At 39.2% G+C, this 16,319-nt stretch overlaps 2 protein-coding genes across 3 annotated transcripts; one reads left to right on the top strand and one right to left on the bottom strand.

Annotated features, from left to right (window-relative positions):
• Positions 1-433: 433 nt before the first annotated feature.
• mks1 (MKS transition zone complex subunit 1) lies at positions 434-6,926 on the bottom strand. The gene is made up of 19 exons (XM_068600627.1): positions 6,890-6,926; positions 6,603-6,683; positions 5,792-5,913; positions 5,493-5,545; positions 5,184-5,351; positions 4,658-4,755; positions 4,310-4,438; positions 3,910-4,014; positions 3,595-3,703; positions 3,397-3,453; positions 3,189-3,231; positions 3,033-3,095; positions 2,845-2,915; positions 2,686-2,755; positions 2,440-2,547; positions 1,925-2,058; positions 1,436-1,518; positions 1,156-1,253; positions 434-916 (listed from the first exon to the last, which is right to left on the bottom strand). Exons 2-19 carry the CDS (start codon positions 6,677-6,679, stop codon positions 819-821), a joined length of 1,686 nt encoding a protein of 561 aa, XP_068456728.1. The 5' UTR covers positions 6,680-6,683; positions 6,890-6,926; the 3' UTR covers positions 434-818.
• Positions 6,453-15,392, top strand: zw10 (zw10 kinetochore protein). 2 transcript variants are annotated; one of them, XM_068600626.1, is made up of 17 exons: positions 6,453-6,583; positions 7,136-7,268; positions 9,225-9,359; positions 9,476-9,577; positions 9,903-9,980; positions 10,421-10,580; positions 10,830-10,982; positions 11,245-11,442; positions 11,520-11,656; positions 11,755-11,937; positions 12,248-12,471; positions 12,889-12,960; positions 13,060-13,229; positions 13,426-13,556; positions 13,762-13,893; positions 14,030-14,232; positions 14,688-15,392. In XM_068600626.1, exons 3-17 carry the CDS (start codon positions 9,240-9,242, stop codon positions 14,806-14,808), a joined length of 2,184 nt encoding a protein of 727 aa, XP_068456727.1. In that variant the 5' UTR covers positions 6,453-6,583; positions 7,136-7,268; positions 9,225-9,239; the 3' UTR covers positions 14,809-15,392. The 2 variants fall into 2 exon arrangements, with proteins under 2 accessions (XP_068456727.1, XP_068456726.1); XM_068600625.1 differs by lacking the exons at positions 6,453-6,583; positions 7,136-7,268 and adding an exon at positions 7,879-8,116.
• The last annotated feature ends 927 nt before the right edge of the window (positions 15,393-16,319 follow it).

The following is a 16,319-nucleotide window of genomic DNA, read 5'->3' as shown; positions in this document are numbered from 1 at the left end:
AGATTTTTAACAAAAAGTCAATGTGTGATGCACTAATGTGTGATGCACTAATGTGTTCGCATTACAAGTGTTACAGCTGGTAAAGGTGAAGCTAATTTCAACTACTTTATATACTGCTGGGTAGCTTAATCGAACGCTACATGTAGCACTTGATCGTATTTGTATTAAAATTCTGAATCCGCAAAGTAAAGCTATCAAAAGATTGTGGTGAAGTGAAAAGCACAATAATTTCCTCTAAGACCTAGTGGAGTAGAAGTATAAAGTGACTTAAGGACAGGCTGTTGCGACTAAGTACTTAATATATATAAAAAAAGTATACATTTTGACTGAATGTGGTTCTAATGTTTGGAATAAAGAATGAAAAACATACAACCCAAATCTAAAATAGTATTTTATTTTCTGTTACATTACTTTTCACAAGTATCACTGTCTATAACTCTGAAAAAGAAACTCTTTACTCAAATCTTAGATAAACCATGACTGTACAAACAATACAATGTAAGGTGATAAAAAAAAGACTTAGTAGGCATATTGGCTTTTTTCCTTACTCATTAGCACATGTATCCTTATTATCTAAGTTATTACCCCTCCCCACAGATTTCTTTACAAAGAATAAATAGCAATACGACACCTTTTTCTTCTCTCTTGACTCGTTACAGTACATTATAGTCCCATCAGCAAAACACAGTAAACGTGCAATATCTTAAACAGTAACTCTTCGTCGCTGGTAATATGGCTACATTTCTACATAGTAGATATCAACCATTTGGATATTTTTATGTATTTGATAAAATGACAGTTCTTCACTGTTAGATCACCTATGCCGAGGATTCGAGTTGGGAGGTGGTGTGTACGAGGTCTCTGGGAAGACTTTCTCGGGCCTCTTGCATCTTTTTCCTGGCCCGCTGGAAGGCCTCTGGCAGAGAAAAAAAATGTGTTGAAAAATAGTAAATCTACGCTGTATAAAAACATTAAAACACATTGTGAATAGATGAAGACAAGCTATATTTGCTTGTACAAGTTTGTCTTTTTAATTTCAAAAAAATTAGGTGTAAAGCAAAAGTGTTTCTGTTAACCATGCTGTTTGTCACACAATCTAGCCTTCAAACTGATCTTCCAGATCCTAAATAAGTAATTCTTATTGAATGTCTTTACCAAGGATGGTGCAAACAGCTCCTTGCTGACTAAATCCTCCCAGCTGGTCAAAAACTTTCTGCCTCCTCTTCTTCAACATGGTGGCATCAACAAATGCCCTGAAATGTAAATAACAATGACACACTGAATCACACAAAACAGCAACTGCACAGAAAGTTAACATGTAATCGTATGATAAATGATGATGAATGAAATATGTCAAAGACTGTCTGTACACAAACAAAGACCAACGTTTAGAATGATTGTGACACCCATACTGACATAGTCAAGGTGTACTTACCTAGCTTGCTGGATGCAGTGCAGATTAAAGGTAACACTTCCTGTGGTTTCAGTGCAAAAGCCAAAGCGACTCAGCCTCTCTCCCTACAGTCACATATGGACGTATTAAGGTTAAGCAGTGACGCAAACGGAAACAAGTGCAACTATTCAACATCAGGGGCATCAAACATGACTATACCTTGAGTTTTATTCTTGATGGTTTACTGTATTTATTTTTGTTCATTAAGAATAGTTAGTTGGATTGAATCTCACTATCAAAATACAGTTTGAAGCACAAATGTGTCCTCACTCCCAGATGACTATTTACGCAAACTGTGCAGACAGCTGGAGAAAAACTACGCAACTATTCAATGTATAGAAACATAGAATCCAAATGAGTCTGTGTGGGTTTGAGTGACAGGCGGCAAAAGAAGAAGAAAAAAATGCTGTTCCCAACTGGTCCACATTTACTCTCCACCTCTCAAGAGCTTCCACAGAGGTTTGAGCCTACCTTGAAGGTCCCTGGTATTCTGACATAGCTGTGGTCTTCAAGCTCCGGAGAACCTCCGATAAAGAAGCGCCTCAGTGCAGAGACCGTCCCCGTCTGAAGGGGCCTCCACGTGTGGCATGTTATCGAATGTTTTCCTGGCAAACACAAAACATGAAATGTGGGGAAATCATACTAAAGACTACAGGTAAATTACGGGCACATTCTTTGTTTGTGAGAGAATAAAAGATTAGGGCAGCATTTCAATTTCTAACCCCAACAGATAACTTTACACTTCAAAATGTAAAATTGTCTTTTTTAATTGGAGCTGCAACAAAAGTAAATATTTCAGTAATTATTCAGTCGATAATGTCAAACTTTTGAGTAAATGTCAGAGATTTCTGCATTTGGTTATTGTTCAACTATTTCTTGACGACTAAAAAAACCGACAACTAATCAGCAGATTAATGAACAATGAAAAGCGCTCTTTGGTACCGCCCTAATTTTAACCCAACAACTTTGCAGTGTACACAGCATACCAGGCATGGCAGGAAACAGCAGATAGCCATAGCCTTCAGTTCGAAAGCGCTGCCAGGAGTCCAGAGAAAGAACCTTGAAGTAGATCACCGGCCATTGGGGAATCGTCTCTGAGACAAGGAGAAAACTCATGTATATATACTGAAATGAATTACATTACTGTATCATCCACATTCACAAAATCACTGACGTCTAACTAATGCATGAGCCAAATTCCTTCAACACAATATCCAATGTTGGATACTGACCCTCACGCTCCTTTTCACTCATGTAGAAAGCCTCCAAGCTGAAGGGGTAACTGAAGAAAGCTACATTTTCCTGTTGGCAGAAAGAATATTCAAGAGTTGAACAAATCTCAGCTGCCCGGCCTTAAAGCTGTTCACCATTCGCTCGTGGAGTATACACACCTTCCCCAATGTTTTAGCCCGGCACGTCTGCGTTACTCCCGAGAGAGACTGAAATGGCAAACTGGACCAATCTTAAACAAACAAGATATATAAGTGGGAAATTAAATTTAGTTTAACTGATTTAAAAAAGGTTTCAACATAGCCAAGTATCGCAATGTAAATAGTGTCATATATCATATATGACTTACTGTTCGGCAGTTCCATAAAGAAGTGGATGTATAAGTTATCGTATTCAAAGCCTTTGGCTGAGACTGGGAAGAAAAAGGAGATTTAAATACCAAAGACAGGCATTTTAGAAATACAGAGTAAATATATACAGTGGTGATGGCAGCTTTCCTTCTCACCTATCTCTCCATTCATCAGGTAACGCAGAATACCTATAGGGGGCTAAAGGATAAACACACAGTAAGTAAAAAATAAAAGAAATTAGGTTTTAAATGTGAATCACTGTAACCATAAGATGTTCTTGAGCATGCAGTCATTATGAGAACAAAAACATCAGGCTGAGGGGTCTAGTAGTAGACAAGATTAGCTGTGGAAAGACAGACTTACCATTTCAAAGTCTTGTCCAACAAGGCTATTGAGGTACTCCTTGTGCCGTACGTACAGCTAGAGTCAGAGAAAAAGTGGATGTGTCCACATCAAGAGACATATTTGACTCTATAATCAGTTATATGAACACAACCATTAAAAGCTAAACTCCTCAATTCAGCTTTTGTCTTTAAAGAAACATGATGGAGATGAACTCACGTCTTTGTACATGTTCTGCTCTCTCTCCTTTTCCTCTGGTTGCATGGTGGTGCACACATTCTCAAGAGTGAGGCGCCAAACTTCTCTCTTCTCCCCCGTAGTCACTATCCTGCACAACACACACACACACACAAACATGCACGCACACGCACGCACACACACACACACACACCTTTATCCTTAATAAACATAGTTTGGTTTTCTTTATGTCATCAGAATCCTTGAAATAATTGCTGAGCTATTTCAGTCACTTTAACTTATACAATCCATCTTTACTAGAGCCACAAACAGTCTCCTGTCATGTTGGTAACTTGCCTGTAAGGCTCTTTGCCTTTGTTGAAGTCAGGTTTGATAATGACTGTTCCACTGCCATCTGTTTTTATGGTTACCAGCAAATATTCATTCTCTTTCTGGCCCAGCCTGAGAAAGCAAATACACAGAGAGAAAATCACAACGAAACCGCACCACATTCACAGATGACTTTATTTGTCAATGAAACCTGCAAATAGCAACGGTTTCTTGTATTCGTACACAATTTCTGAGCCGCAAGACTTTTGTCCGAAGGGGCAAAATGTGTTTGTTCCAAACAATACAGATCAGATCGCAGGTTAACACCATTTGGAAAAATGTCAATTACACTAATGGATGGGTCGGTATTCTCAATGCTGCAAGTCGAAACCCTCAAGAGTCAACAAACTGGGAAGGCGGTCTTTACCTGTCAGGAGCGGCCAGGTCTCCCATGATGTGCATGGTCTGCATGGCATTATTCACCACATGACTGCTCTTCACGAACTCTGCTGTGGGCTCCCAGTTGACGATCTTTGACTTAGGGACACTACAATCCCTGCAAAATACGACAGACCATCCTATCACATGACTGTAAGGTACATTAAGACATTACAAGTACTGTCTTTGAGGATTAATAAGCGTCATAGATAGAACGCTTTTTACAAGTGGAGACTCTGATTACAAGCATTTTAAGAAAAGGAAAAACTGAATTTCCCTGTGAAAGACCATCTGGGTTATAAATCCTTTTGAATCAGTGAGCTACCGCTTCACTTACATGGTGCGTCTGTCCTGCCGTCTGTGTCTCACGCTGGCCATCCTTTCAGCCAGGAATGTGGGGCTGGATTCGGTTGTGGTTAAATCAGTGGAGTGGTGCTTTCAAGATAAAAAACAAACTACTTACAGGAATCCATTATTTGTTTGTGTGTAACTAAACTGCAAGGGGTCAAACAAGTTAATCTTATACAAATGTCGGAGTTATTACAACTATAAAGGTCCTCAATAAAATGAAAACCACCCAAATAAATAAAATAAAATCCTTATTTAGTGCAAGCCATTGTCTTTTTAAAGTGATGTAAGGAACCAATGGGTTCACGCAGACATATCAAATATCCCACACTTAAAAAAAATATTTGATAGAAAATGTGAGTGAAAATATTCCAAAATGATATGAAAGATATCTGAAAAGTATTCATAATATGTGAAAGAAATACATGTAAATGTGCTAAAAACAATTAAAAATATATAACGCTGTAACATGAGTTATTGGATGATTGTGTTAAAATATGTACAGTATAACCTACCAGTTGCTGGAGTGGAAGACAGCTGGTGTAGCGGTCATGATCAGTGTATGTGAAGATCCTGTGATTACGTCGGCCTTTGACCTTGTTCAGGGCCTTCACTTCTATGTGGTACTGATGGTCCAAAGGAGTCTGACAAGCTGCCTCAAACTGGAAAAGCTCCATCTCATACTGGGACCACAGACAGAGAGGCATAAAGGTGAGGAGGTGGGACATTGAGTAATATAAGCAAGATTAGCATTTACTTTTGACCTTTAACTTGTTTTGAATCATTATTATATGCTGAGGATACTTAACACTCAATTGTGCTACCTGACTGAAGAGTTTCTCCTGCCAGCCTATTATCAACTCCTCTTCATTATCACCTGGTGACGGAGTAACAGAAATGCTTAGTTATTTAGGTGGAGGACACATCTACCCTAAAACAAGGTTCAATACAAGTTATACACATTATGTTACATTCAAGTCACACAGTCAAGACATACTGTGTTTTGAATAAGATCAAGCAACGGAGGCAAGTCAAAATAAAGTGTTATTGTGGACAAGTGGTCTGACCAGACAGACCATCAATTGCACCATCAGTCTTTCTCCCAGAATATATATATTTGCACCTGTCTGGTCTTGTGAGGTGAGGGTTTCCAGTTCAATGTCTCCTTGTTCTTGCTGGGACAGAACTTGCTGCTCCAGGTGCTTAGAGAGGGCTGATGTGGAGGTCACCCTCTCTAAACGCACTCTAAAAGGGGGGAAGGAGTGGGGAGACAAAGAGATATCGTGAAATACAGTGTCCTGAAGCTGGTATAACTCACCATCATTTTACATGATGTTTTTGGATTACTACTACTTCTGCTGCATTATTGTAGATGTTGCATTTTACTGCTGAATATTTTTAAGGTTGTGCTAAATATGAACTACAACAGATTCTGTTGGGAAGTGTAATCAACAGCAATGCATCTATAAAATCATCATGTGTGATATCTCGAAAATGTCAACTTTTCATGAGCTCTGTAAAACATAGTTTATTTATTATTATTTATTTACACAAAATTTATTGTAAGGAGTGGCGATATAAAGACTAATAACCAAAATATATATCAAGAAGATCACAAGACTGGAGTGTTAAGGTTACACATCATGAACGCAGTATTACAAGTGTTTCGGTTTTTTAAGCGACCCTGTTACCTGGAGACTTTCAGCCGAACGCGTCAGTGGTTGTCGTAGTTACTACGGCTGTTGAAAACAGGAACGTAGTTAGCTGTCCTTTACATGTCGTAACCATGACAACCACAAACGCGTTCGCCTGAAAGGTATTCAGTTAACATGGTCGCTTGATGAACCTAAACACCGGCTTCCACTTAATAGCAGCGACCATCAACATGAAGATTGACACAAACGAGTTTTTGCAGGTGAGCCAACGTTTCTTACCGTATTCTCAAGTTCTTGACAGCATCCCGGGACCTATACACGGCTTCACCGGTATCTGTGTTCCAAGTGTCTGCCATTAAGCTGATATTTAGCCCGTAAACATGAGAGACACGCCAATGGTTTGATTTTAGCGAAGCAGGTTGCTAAGCTAAAATGTTTGTTAAAGCACACAACTACTTTTCTTTTTGTGTTTGTATTGTTCGTACACACAACCACATAATATGTATTAGCTTATTTGCAGAGTTTGCACACGTAAACGACAAAAACAACGGTTAAGAAACCATCACCTTCTTCTTCTCCTTCTTTTCTTTTTCTTCTTCTTTAACTTAGCGGCGGACTAGAAACCAATATTTAAGGTGCATGCTGCCACCTACTGCATGCTGCCACCAACTGCACCTCTGTCGTCATAGCTTTATGACATTTTTATTCATTTAAATTGCTAATAATCGTAAGCATGCTATGAATATGTGCTGTATATATGTGTCAAACCCTTTCTCCTTTGTCTTTTCCCCCTCTCCCTGTCTCTCTTTCAGTCCAAGAACCACAGGCGTATTCAAATGAGACAGCACCCTCATACTGCACCTTGAGTCCCAACTCCCTGGGTTCAACAAGCCTTTCCAGAAACTTTTCGAAACAAGTTAACAATATCTACCTCCGATTCCTGAGGTACATATGAATCTATCCTAAGTCACATTCATTTGCTTAATTTACTCAGAAACATTCATCATTAAATATGGAAAAGAAAAGCACATGGAATCAGAGAAATTGAAGCAGAAATTACACAGATTTATTCATCAAACATTGAATTGTTGCCGTCGAAGCTGGTTTTGACAAAAACAAGTAAATAGATGATTTGAAATTACCTCTTATTTTGTGAGAAAATACCCTAAAATACGTTTAAATAATGGAGTAAAACGTACAAATAAATACCCACAATTGTACATATGTATTTTTTGCAATGTCATGGTAAAGCGATAGTTGCAGCAAAGCACTGTCACAATTATACATGTACAATTTCATAAATTGTCAACAAGATGCCAAAGTACATTAGTACAACTAATTTAATTTAATTTATTTTAATTTAATTTAATTTAATTTAAAATAAATACAATAAAGCACACACTTTTATTGTATAATTACAAACATATAGCATAGGCAATGCATGCCATTCATATTTACTGCATTCATCTTACACACTTTACCAGGTGACGAGGTTTTTATATTGGACCTGGGATTGGTCCTACGTAAATTACGTGACAACCAACTTCCGCTGATGCGACACTAGGCGGAGGAGGATTCGGTCGCCGTCACCTCGGAACCAATCAGGCCACCTGGCGGGTTATGGCTTGTTGTTGTGCCGATCTGTCTCACTTTCGTCTACCGTTATAACGGTACCGCGTTATCGCAGTATGGCGTCGTTTGTGACCGAGGTGCTCGCCAGCTCCGGCAAACTGGAGAAGGAGGACCTGTCCAGTAAAATTAGCAAAATGTCGCGCAAGGTGGAAGATACGAAGGTAATCGACCAGCTAGCATAGCATTAGCTGCGTCAAGCTAAAGGAAAGTTTTGAATCAACGTCAGCAGTTGCTTCAAAACTCCTCTGATGTTTTGACCTTCGATTGCTCGGAGAAAATAACTCGTAGTTGCAAGTGAATATGGAAGCTAGTCCTTCCCCTAGCTGCTACTATCTAGCTAACTTAATAGTTTAATTTAGTGCACTTTCATGAGCACGCGTTTTAGCATATGCGGTGGAGATGTCGAACTACGTGGCTCTATTATGTTCAGCTAAACTTTGATTTGAATCGAAGAGAAAATAACAGTTAGCATTACTCGTGTAACAGTCAATTTTATATTTCAGACTCAAGATCTAGACTACCAGGTGTAACGTTACTGTACTGCAGTAGTTACCTTACATATTTGAGGTTAGGTACTTGTAACCTTAGTTTGTTTAAGTCCTCGCTTTTCATGCTTTAACTTCTGACTTAGAAATCCTTTTTCATGGTTAATCTGGCAGCTTTAATTACTTTACAAACTATATATATTCATAATGTCCAATATTCAAACTGCTATAAAAACAGTTCTTTAAACTTGTAAATGAAAATCACAACGCAGTCTTGTTCAGGGGGACCTCTGCTATGCACATGTAAATGGCCATGAGATTTTATTTTTTACCTTATATTGCATTTTATATTACATTATTGCAAGTGGAATATCCATTATTGAATCCACCTAATTTAGCTGTGGTTTATCATTGTTAAAGTTATATTTTTCCTCTATTTTCTGTTGTTGAGGCCTGGGTTTCCCAATGTAAACACTGTTGTTCAATAAACTGAATCAATCATAATATTTAGCATGAAAGCATACATTCATTCATAAAAATGGCAGTATAATGACTGTATGTTCTCTTACTATTCAGGCTTTTGTACAGACTAATTTCTTTCAGAGTTATATTTACATCATGTACTGTTTTATAGGTTAATTAGAGTCCTGATATACTTTCAGCTATTCACTAATGTTTGGAAACAGTCTGCAAACACAAATGCTCTCAGCTTGAAAGAAAATAACTATCTTGCTGCAATTTATCTTTTAACTCTGTTTGCTTCATGTTTGTTTTTTTGTAATAGGAAGAAGTATGTGACATGATGAACAAGAGGTATAGTGAATTCCTCCCGAGTCTTCAAGGTTCTGAGGAGCTGATGGTACAGGTTGATAAGGTCTCCAAAGAAATGGATGGCCTTAAAAACTGCATTGAGACTGAGGTATGTCAGACACTGTTTTACACTATAGCCAGATTGAATTGAAGAGCAGAACAAGCCCCGCAGTTTACTCGAGGTGGATTTACAGGATGGCTTTCAACCGCTGTTTGTGGACACAGGTGCAGCAGAACGTCCATGTGGCTGTGGCTGAGTATGCAAAACTGAAGCAGCAGCTTGAGAAAAATACCATCGTCATAACAATGCTTGGGCATCTAAAAGAGGTACAACATGCGTGACAATTTCTTAAGTAAAATAAGATTTGATATGCAGTCAATTTAATCTGATCAAAGGAATAGTAGTTAGAATATAGTTTCCTGATGGCTCTGGTAGCCAAGTTGTGACTATTATTTTTCTAATAATTTATTTCTCTAATGAACGCATAAGACTTATTAAGAGCATTGTCCCGGTAGGGCTTTGTGTTAGCCATTTATTAATTACAAGTTTAGCTCTCAGAATTACATGAGCAGAGAAATAGTGGTGTGTCGAGCATCCATAATTTACCTGTTTGAATGTTTCTGGGGCTGTAATATCTTCTGTGTGATTCAGTTTCACAGTGCAATGAAAGAGTTCAACAAAGCTTTGCTGGAAAAGAAGTATGTTGACGCAGCCAACCAGTTGGAAAGGGTAAGAGCTGCTTGCATCACGTCTACACATTGGTACCTCCACTCTGTACTCTGACTGATTTTGATCATTCTGTATGTACTCGATCAGCTACCACTTATCAACCTGAAAGTACAACAACATCACTTATAACCTGGCAAACAACAAAGTATGTTTTCCCAGTTGTGTGTAGCTTATTTTTGACAAGAAAATGTTGTGACTGCACTAGTTTTGTGACATTATTCATTAGGAGTGGCCAGGTGAGCCTGCTGAAAAATGGTTTTAGTGCCTAGTTTAAGACATGACTAATGGAAGCCCTGATTTTCAACTTTTTGGAACTCCTCGACAGATGAATCCCAGATAGCTAGCATGCTTAATATCTTTTTATTTACGATATTGGGCTATATAAATATAATTAACTTGACAATATCCTCATTGATACTGTTTTTTATTTTATTTTCCAGGCAAGGGCCAGTGTGGATTCACTGAAGGACTGGAAGACCTCCCAGCTGCTGCTGCTCAGTGCTCTCAGCTCAGAGTTGACGGTGCAGAGAGAAAACTTAATTTACCACCTGGGAGACGAATGGAAGCGCCTCGTCATCTGGAGATTACCGTCCTCAAAGGGTCAGACATTCTGTTTTTTACATGTTACTTGTCATTCAGATTATTGTGTAGACTGCAATACAATATTTACTGGCTCTCACTCAATTATTGCTTGTTTTGTCTCAAATAATCTCCCGATCAGCTTGTACAAAAGTGATACATTTTATAAATGACTCTTTGACTAGTTAGCATTTCTTGTTTTGCTAATTTAAAAAACATTACATCAAACCCATGTGAGCATCAGTAGTGACAGTTTGATGTGTACACCAGAGCCTGCAGGTCCGAAGTCTTACCTGAAAGTGGAGCTGAACCTGAGCCATGCGTGCAATAAGGACAGTGAAGCGAAGCCACCTGCTCTGCTGTGCTGTGTCCTGCAAGCTCTGGCCATCCAGGGAGACCTTCAGCACAAGATCAAACTCTTCAGTAAGAGTATTCTTAACTATGCTGTAACCTATTGAAAAAGTGTTTTCATACCTTCTAGACACTTTGTTGCAGTTAATTTGCTCTTTGCACCACTTTTTGTTTTTGTTTTAGATAATTGTGACATCAACATATGTATAGAGTGGGAGATGTTAACGTTATAAACTGTAACTCATCAGTGCTCTCTGGTGGAACCGTTTTTAAGCACAATGCATCCAAAGTCAGAACCTGCCCAGTGCTGATTACTGTTGTTGTTGTTGTTCAGGTCAGGTGCTGTTGAAGACCATGTTGAAGCCTTTGGTGATGTACCCGTCGCTGTCGGTGGTGGTGACAGAACAGCCGGGTGAGGGAACCATCATGGCCTTGCAGTGTTTGAAGGAGAGCCACGATGAGAAATCCACCCCCTCACAAGTCTACAGCAAACTGCTCCTGGTGCTCAAGACACTGCACTCACACCTACTAGGTATAGTACGGCCAGGTCTATGTAGAAATTATATTTATTCCTCAATGTCACTGTTTTTAATTATTTTTATTTTCCAGATGTGTCCATTGGCGATAGAAAGCTTTCAGCTATCTTGGGAGAGCTGATTTGGGAGGAAATTTCCCAGTGCATCATCCATGAGTGTCTGCTGTACTCCATCCCCACCAACAACAGCCAGCTGGAGAAATACAACACTGTATGTACATAACAGCTGTTTGTTTAGTAAAATGATGTTGTAACATAGTAATTACATTTTAAAAAATTTAAATGTTTTTCTATTGATTGTATTTGAAGGTGATTAAGGAAACGGAGGAGTTTGAGAAGTCTCTCAAGGAGATGGAGTATCTGCAGGGCGACTCCACCGAGCTGCTCAAATATGCCAGGGATGTCAACTGCCACTTTGCCAGCAAGAAGTGCAAGGACGTCATTGTGGCGGCCCGCAAACTCATGACCTCCAAGATGCACAACACAGTCAAAGTATGCAAGAGCGAAAGCTTAATGTTGACATTAATTAACTGGAGACTGGATATAGATTCAGTTGCTGTAGCCTGCAATTAAAACCAGGAACACTTATACATTCATATAGTTTTCTTAACAAATTTTCTAGGCACTCGTTAGTGGGTTATTTCTCGCAGGTGTACGTTACACGGATCATGTTGCTTAGGTTGCATTTTTGTTATTTATTGGTTTATGCTCTTGCATCGTCTGACAAGCTATTTTGTACTTCTGTTGCTAAACTTTTCTTTGTCTTATCAGATACATTTTCTTTCTAATCTTCTTCTGTTAGATCACACCAGACTACAAGCTGCGTCTGCCTAAGCTGCCTGCTCCAGCTTCAGAGCTGAAGGCGAAGCAAGAGACCACAAAGGACGACATGACAATGGAGAACCCAAAGCAGCTGTCTGCGTGGAGTCTGTCTCTGCCGTCCTGTCGCATCAGCGAGTCAGTGCAGCAGCTGATGGAGCTGGCCCTCAACACCCTGTGTGAAGCCGTTGGAAGCTCCACACAGTGGTATGTTTCAATGCTTGGAGACCTGACTGTCTTCTGTAATAGTCCAATGTTTCAAATTGAACAAAAAACAGGTCCCCTCTGAGTAATTTTCTTTCCTGTAAAGGGTTGTCATCTTGTAGAGACTCATTGTCTCACAGCACTGCTGATCATTAAACAGCACCGCAAAGCTACAAACGTAAATACAGCTGCAGCGTATTGTCAGGAGGGCAGAGACCTACTTGTTGACAAAAAATACATCAAAAAGACGTATGAACATCCCACTCAAAACTTGGTGAAAAATTGTCCAAATTGAAGCACCAGAGTCGAGCTTCACTGGATCCTGCAACATCCATAATGCATCCTTTTTTATAGATTTTTTTTATTTACACCACCAGGTGGGAAGGTCTGAGGCTCATATCAAGTCTTTTTTCTTTTCAGTGCATTACAACTCTTCTTTACCGTGAGAAACATCTTCCAACTGTTCTACGACGTCGTCCCGACATACCACAAGTAAGGATCTTTCCATCGTTTATCATAAAGTATGAAATCAAACACATTTCTCCTGAAGGTGTGATTGGTTGACTTCTTTTTCTCTGCTACCCCACACAGGGAGAACCTGCTCAAGTTCCCTCACCTGGCTGCCATCCAGCATAACAACTGCATGTACTTGGCCCACCACCTGCTCACCCTGGGCCACCATTTCAGAGCTCGCCTGCCACAGCCCCTCAGTGAGGGCGTTGCAACATTTGTTGACATGGTGCCTGGATTCAGGAAACTTGGTAAACAAATGGTTTAACTCATGTTGACCAGATTGCCATGGAATTGAATGCAGAAATTAATCTCCAAAATCATTGTTCTCAGACAATGATGGTCCACTGACAACGAGAACCATTTCTTTTTTCCACAATCGAGCCAAAATTGTATTTATTTATTTATTTATGTATTGCTGAGCTCACTTTTCTCATTTTCTTCCAGGGGCCCAGTGCTTCTTGGCACAGATGAACGTTCAGAGAGTCGAGCTGTTGGAGAGACTTTCCACCGCTCACAATTTCTGCAACCTGGATTATGAAGACAACTACATTGCAGCTAGCAAAGCAGTAAGACAGGTGAGAGGAAAGACCTTGAACAATAAACATAGCTGTGTTTCAATGAGTGTCTCATCATCATTAAAAAAAAAAAGAAGTGTTTCAGCTCTCCAATTTGTGAGGTTGCATTGTATTTTAACGTTCTGGGTGTGATAGGCTCATTTCATATTTTCATTCATGCACTGCTTCTCCCTCACACGGTCATCATCTGTCTGCTTGATTGTAGGTCATCCATCAGCTGAAGCAGTTGGGCACAGTGTGGCAGGATGTCCTTCCAGTCAGCATCTATTGTAAGGCCATGGGCAACCTCCTCAACACAGCCATCACAGAAGTCATCGCCAGAATCATGATGCTGGAGGTTTGTTTTTTAAAAAGAAAAGAAAAGTTCTCAGTTTTTTATTTTTTTTTATTTTTTATTTTATTTTGGAAGCATGATCAAGTGTATACTCGCAGCGTTACACAATAGATGATCAACAATGATTTTATTTCTGCAGGATATCTCCTCCGAGGACGGCGAGCACCTCCACACTCTGTGTCAAACCATCATTGAGGAGGGGCCGCTGGTCTTCATCCCTCTGGCCGAGGAGAACAAGAACAAGAAGTATCAGGAGGAAGTGCCTCTGTATGTGAGGAAGTGGAGTACCTTCAAGGAACTGGTCATTGTGCTGCGGGCCAACCTGCAGGAGATAGTCGACAGGTCGGAAGGAAATTTGACAATTCATTTTTAATAGGTTATAGTAAATGTTGGCATAGTCGGGAGTTATTTTGCTTGTCTTTACATATTGTATTCGTTCATATTCAGGCCTTTTCTGCTCAATTGCCTCCAGATTCACAACTTTAATTAATTATAATAAATGAGTAATCTCCCGGTATGCCACTTGTTCTGTTTTATAGTTACATTTGCTTTTAAGTTGTTTTTTTTTCCCTTCGAGCCTTAGAGTTACACTGTGCGACTTTAAAATAATGCCACCCTGACTTTTTAGGCCTTAGGATCATTTAAACTCCAAAAAGCACCACCATAGAAAAAACTAGTTTTTTCACACTTTGTGCGAGTGCCTCTTCAGTATTGGACGAAGTGCTTCTGGTTACCACATACTGTATTTGTCCTCTAACGTGTGTGATTGTGCTGATTGTTCTGATTCCTCTCCACAGGTGGGCTGACGCTAAAGGTCCGCTGGCGTTGGAGTTCTCCAGTTTGGAGGTGAAGAATCTGATCCGAGCCTTGTTTCAGAATACAGAGAGGAGAGCTGGAGCTTTGACCAAAATCAAATAGACACTTGGAGGAAAAGAAGATACAACAGCACTTTTTCCTGTGAGGAAAATATGAGTTATGCCTGTATTCAATTCCGTTGTCTGTTGCATTAATGTGTGCATTTCCATGAGTGGTTGAACAGTTTGTCAGAGAAACAGTTACCCTGTCTGATGGAGGTATAAGCTTTTTTTTAATCAATTCGTGGGATATGTTCCTTCTCAGCATTCAGACTGCTATTAGTCCTGCTGAGATTACACGGAGGCTTCTTTACATCAGCGACCTCAGTCATATAGCTTTGAGGGTTTACCATGACAAAGCCAACCGAGGTTGCGTAACCCGCAATCTACCATCTGTTAACATGTGGTGTCATTTCCAGCGTTAACTTTGCTGCACATTGTTAATCAACCTCATCTGTAGCTCGTCTCACTTTTTCTGTACTGATGTAAATTCAGGAGAAAGAGTTTGTGTGAACCTTAACGCCTCTAAACAGCCACTTGGTTTTGACAAAGATGCCCTTGACCTCGCATCTCTAGCCATTAAACTGAACTCTTTTGTTATGTATTTATTACTTGTCCAAATAAACCAAAAGAGTCAACTTTTCAGAATCTTTTCCAACTTTTGTTTTTATTTAATATGCTGATAATATGTTATTTGGAAGAAATTGTAACTACCTATACTTTTGTCAGTAAATTCTTAATCTTCATGCACAAATCTTTATGTTTTAAGGCATCTTTGACCTTGTCTTTGCACCACTAGTAGGCCAACATTACCCCTTAAACAAAAGGGACACTAATCTAAGGGGAAGAGCACATTCATGCTCCTCAGAAATTGGATGCTTTTTGAGGAAAAGAAACCTTTGCGCTTCCCAGGACGAACATCAACTTATACACATGATCGCAATCAAACAAGGAGATTGATGATTTTAAACTTGGTCTATTTTAATAAAGTTTAATTTTACACTTTATAATGGTAATTTCACTGTCTGGAGCTGCAGCAGCCCCAACATGCATTGTTTTGAGTTGATCTCTGTCAGTATTTGCTCTGTGAATGACGCCGGGGGAGGAGACAAACAGCTGGAATCGTCGCATCAGCACCTCCTCACTCACTTCATGCCTCCTTCATCAGATCAAACCTCATGACTCGCACAAGGAGGTTGAGTTCTGCCAGCAGCTGTATTCATCTTAAAATATACACTACAGGTATGTCATTATTTTCTCTTTTTATAGGCATATATTTAGCAGATAAATCTGTGCTAGAAAATTTGGGGAAAAAACAAGGATATTAAAAATTTTGTTTATTTTAAAGATTGCATATGTAAACTTGTTTGTATTTCCACTGTACATATGTTAACAGTTACAGTAACCAACAGTATTTTAACATGAAAATACTAGATTTTTTGCTGTGTCGATTAGGAGTATATATTTCAACATTTGTATAATTGTAGCCATTTACGTATCAAGTATATACATTAAGTTCTGTATATGTTATTAAGATGATTCACTGGTATATTATATGTATTTTTGGTATTGTAT

Source organism: Clinocottus analis, unplaced genomic scaffold (assembly GCF_023055335.1).
Source record: "Clinocottus analis isolate CAN_PGR_092001 unplaced genomic scaffold, fCliAna1.0.p SCAF_5, whole genome shotgun sequence".
Taxonomy (NCBI): domain Eukaryota; kingdom Metazoa; phylum Chordata; class Actinopteri; order Perciformes; family Cottidae; genus Clinocottus; species Clinocottus analis.
The sequence above is the reverse complement of the archived record's forward strand: the minus strand, read 5'-3'. Positions and strand labels throughout refer to the sequence as shown.

Bases quoted from the DNA above. Each gene is read 5' to 3' on its own strand.
- mks1 (XM_068600627.1), bottom strand. From the start codon at position 6,679: ATGGCAGACACTTGGAACACAGATACCGGTGAAGCCGTGTATAGGTCC. The intron at 4,756-5,183 runs GTAGGTTATACT...TTATCTTGAAAG, and splicing joins GTCTTCCACTCCAGCAACTG to CACCACTCCACTGATTTAAC. The intron at 2,916-3,032 runs GTAAGTCATATA...TGTTTGTTTAAG, and splicing joins CTTTATGGAACTGCCGAACA to ATTGGTCCAGTTTGCCATTT.
- zw10 (XM_068600625.1), top strand. From the start codon at position 8,012: ATGGCGTCGTTTGTGACCGAGGTGCTCGCCAGCTCCGGCAAACTGGAG. The intron at 9,981-10,420 runs GTAAGAGCTGCT...TTTATTTTCCAG, and splicing joins CAGCCAACCAGTTGGAAAGG to GCAAGGGCCAGTGTGGATTC. The intron at 10,581-10,829 runs GTCAGACATTCT...TGTGTACACCAG, and splicing joins GAGATTACCGTCCTCAAAGG to AGCCTGCAGGTCCGAAGTCT.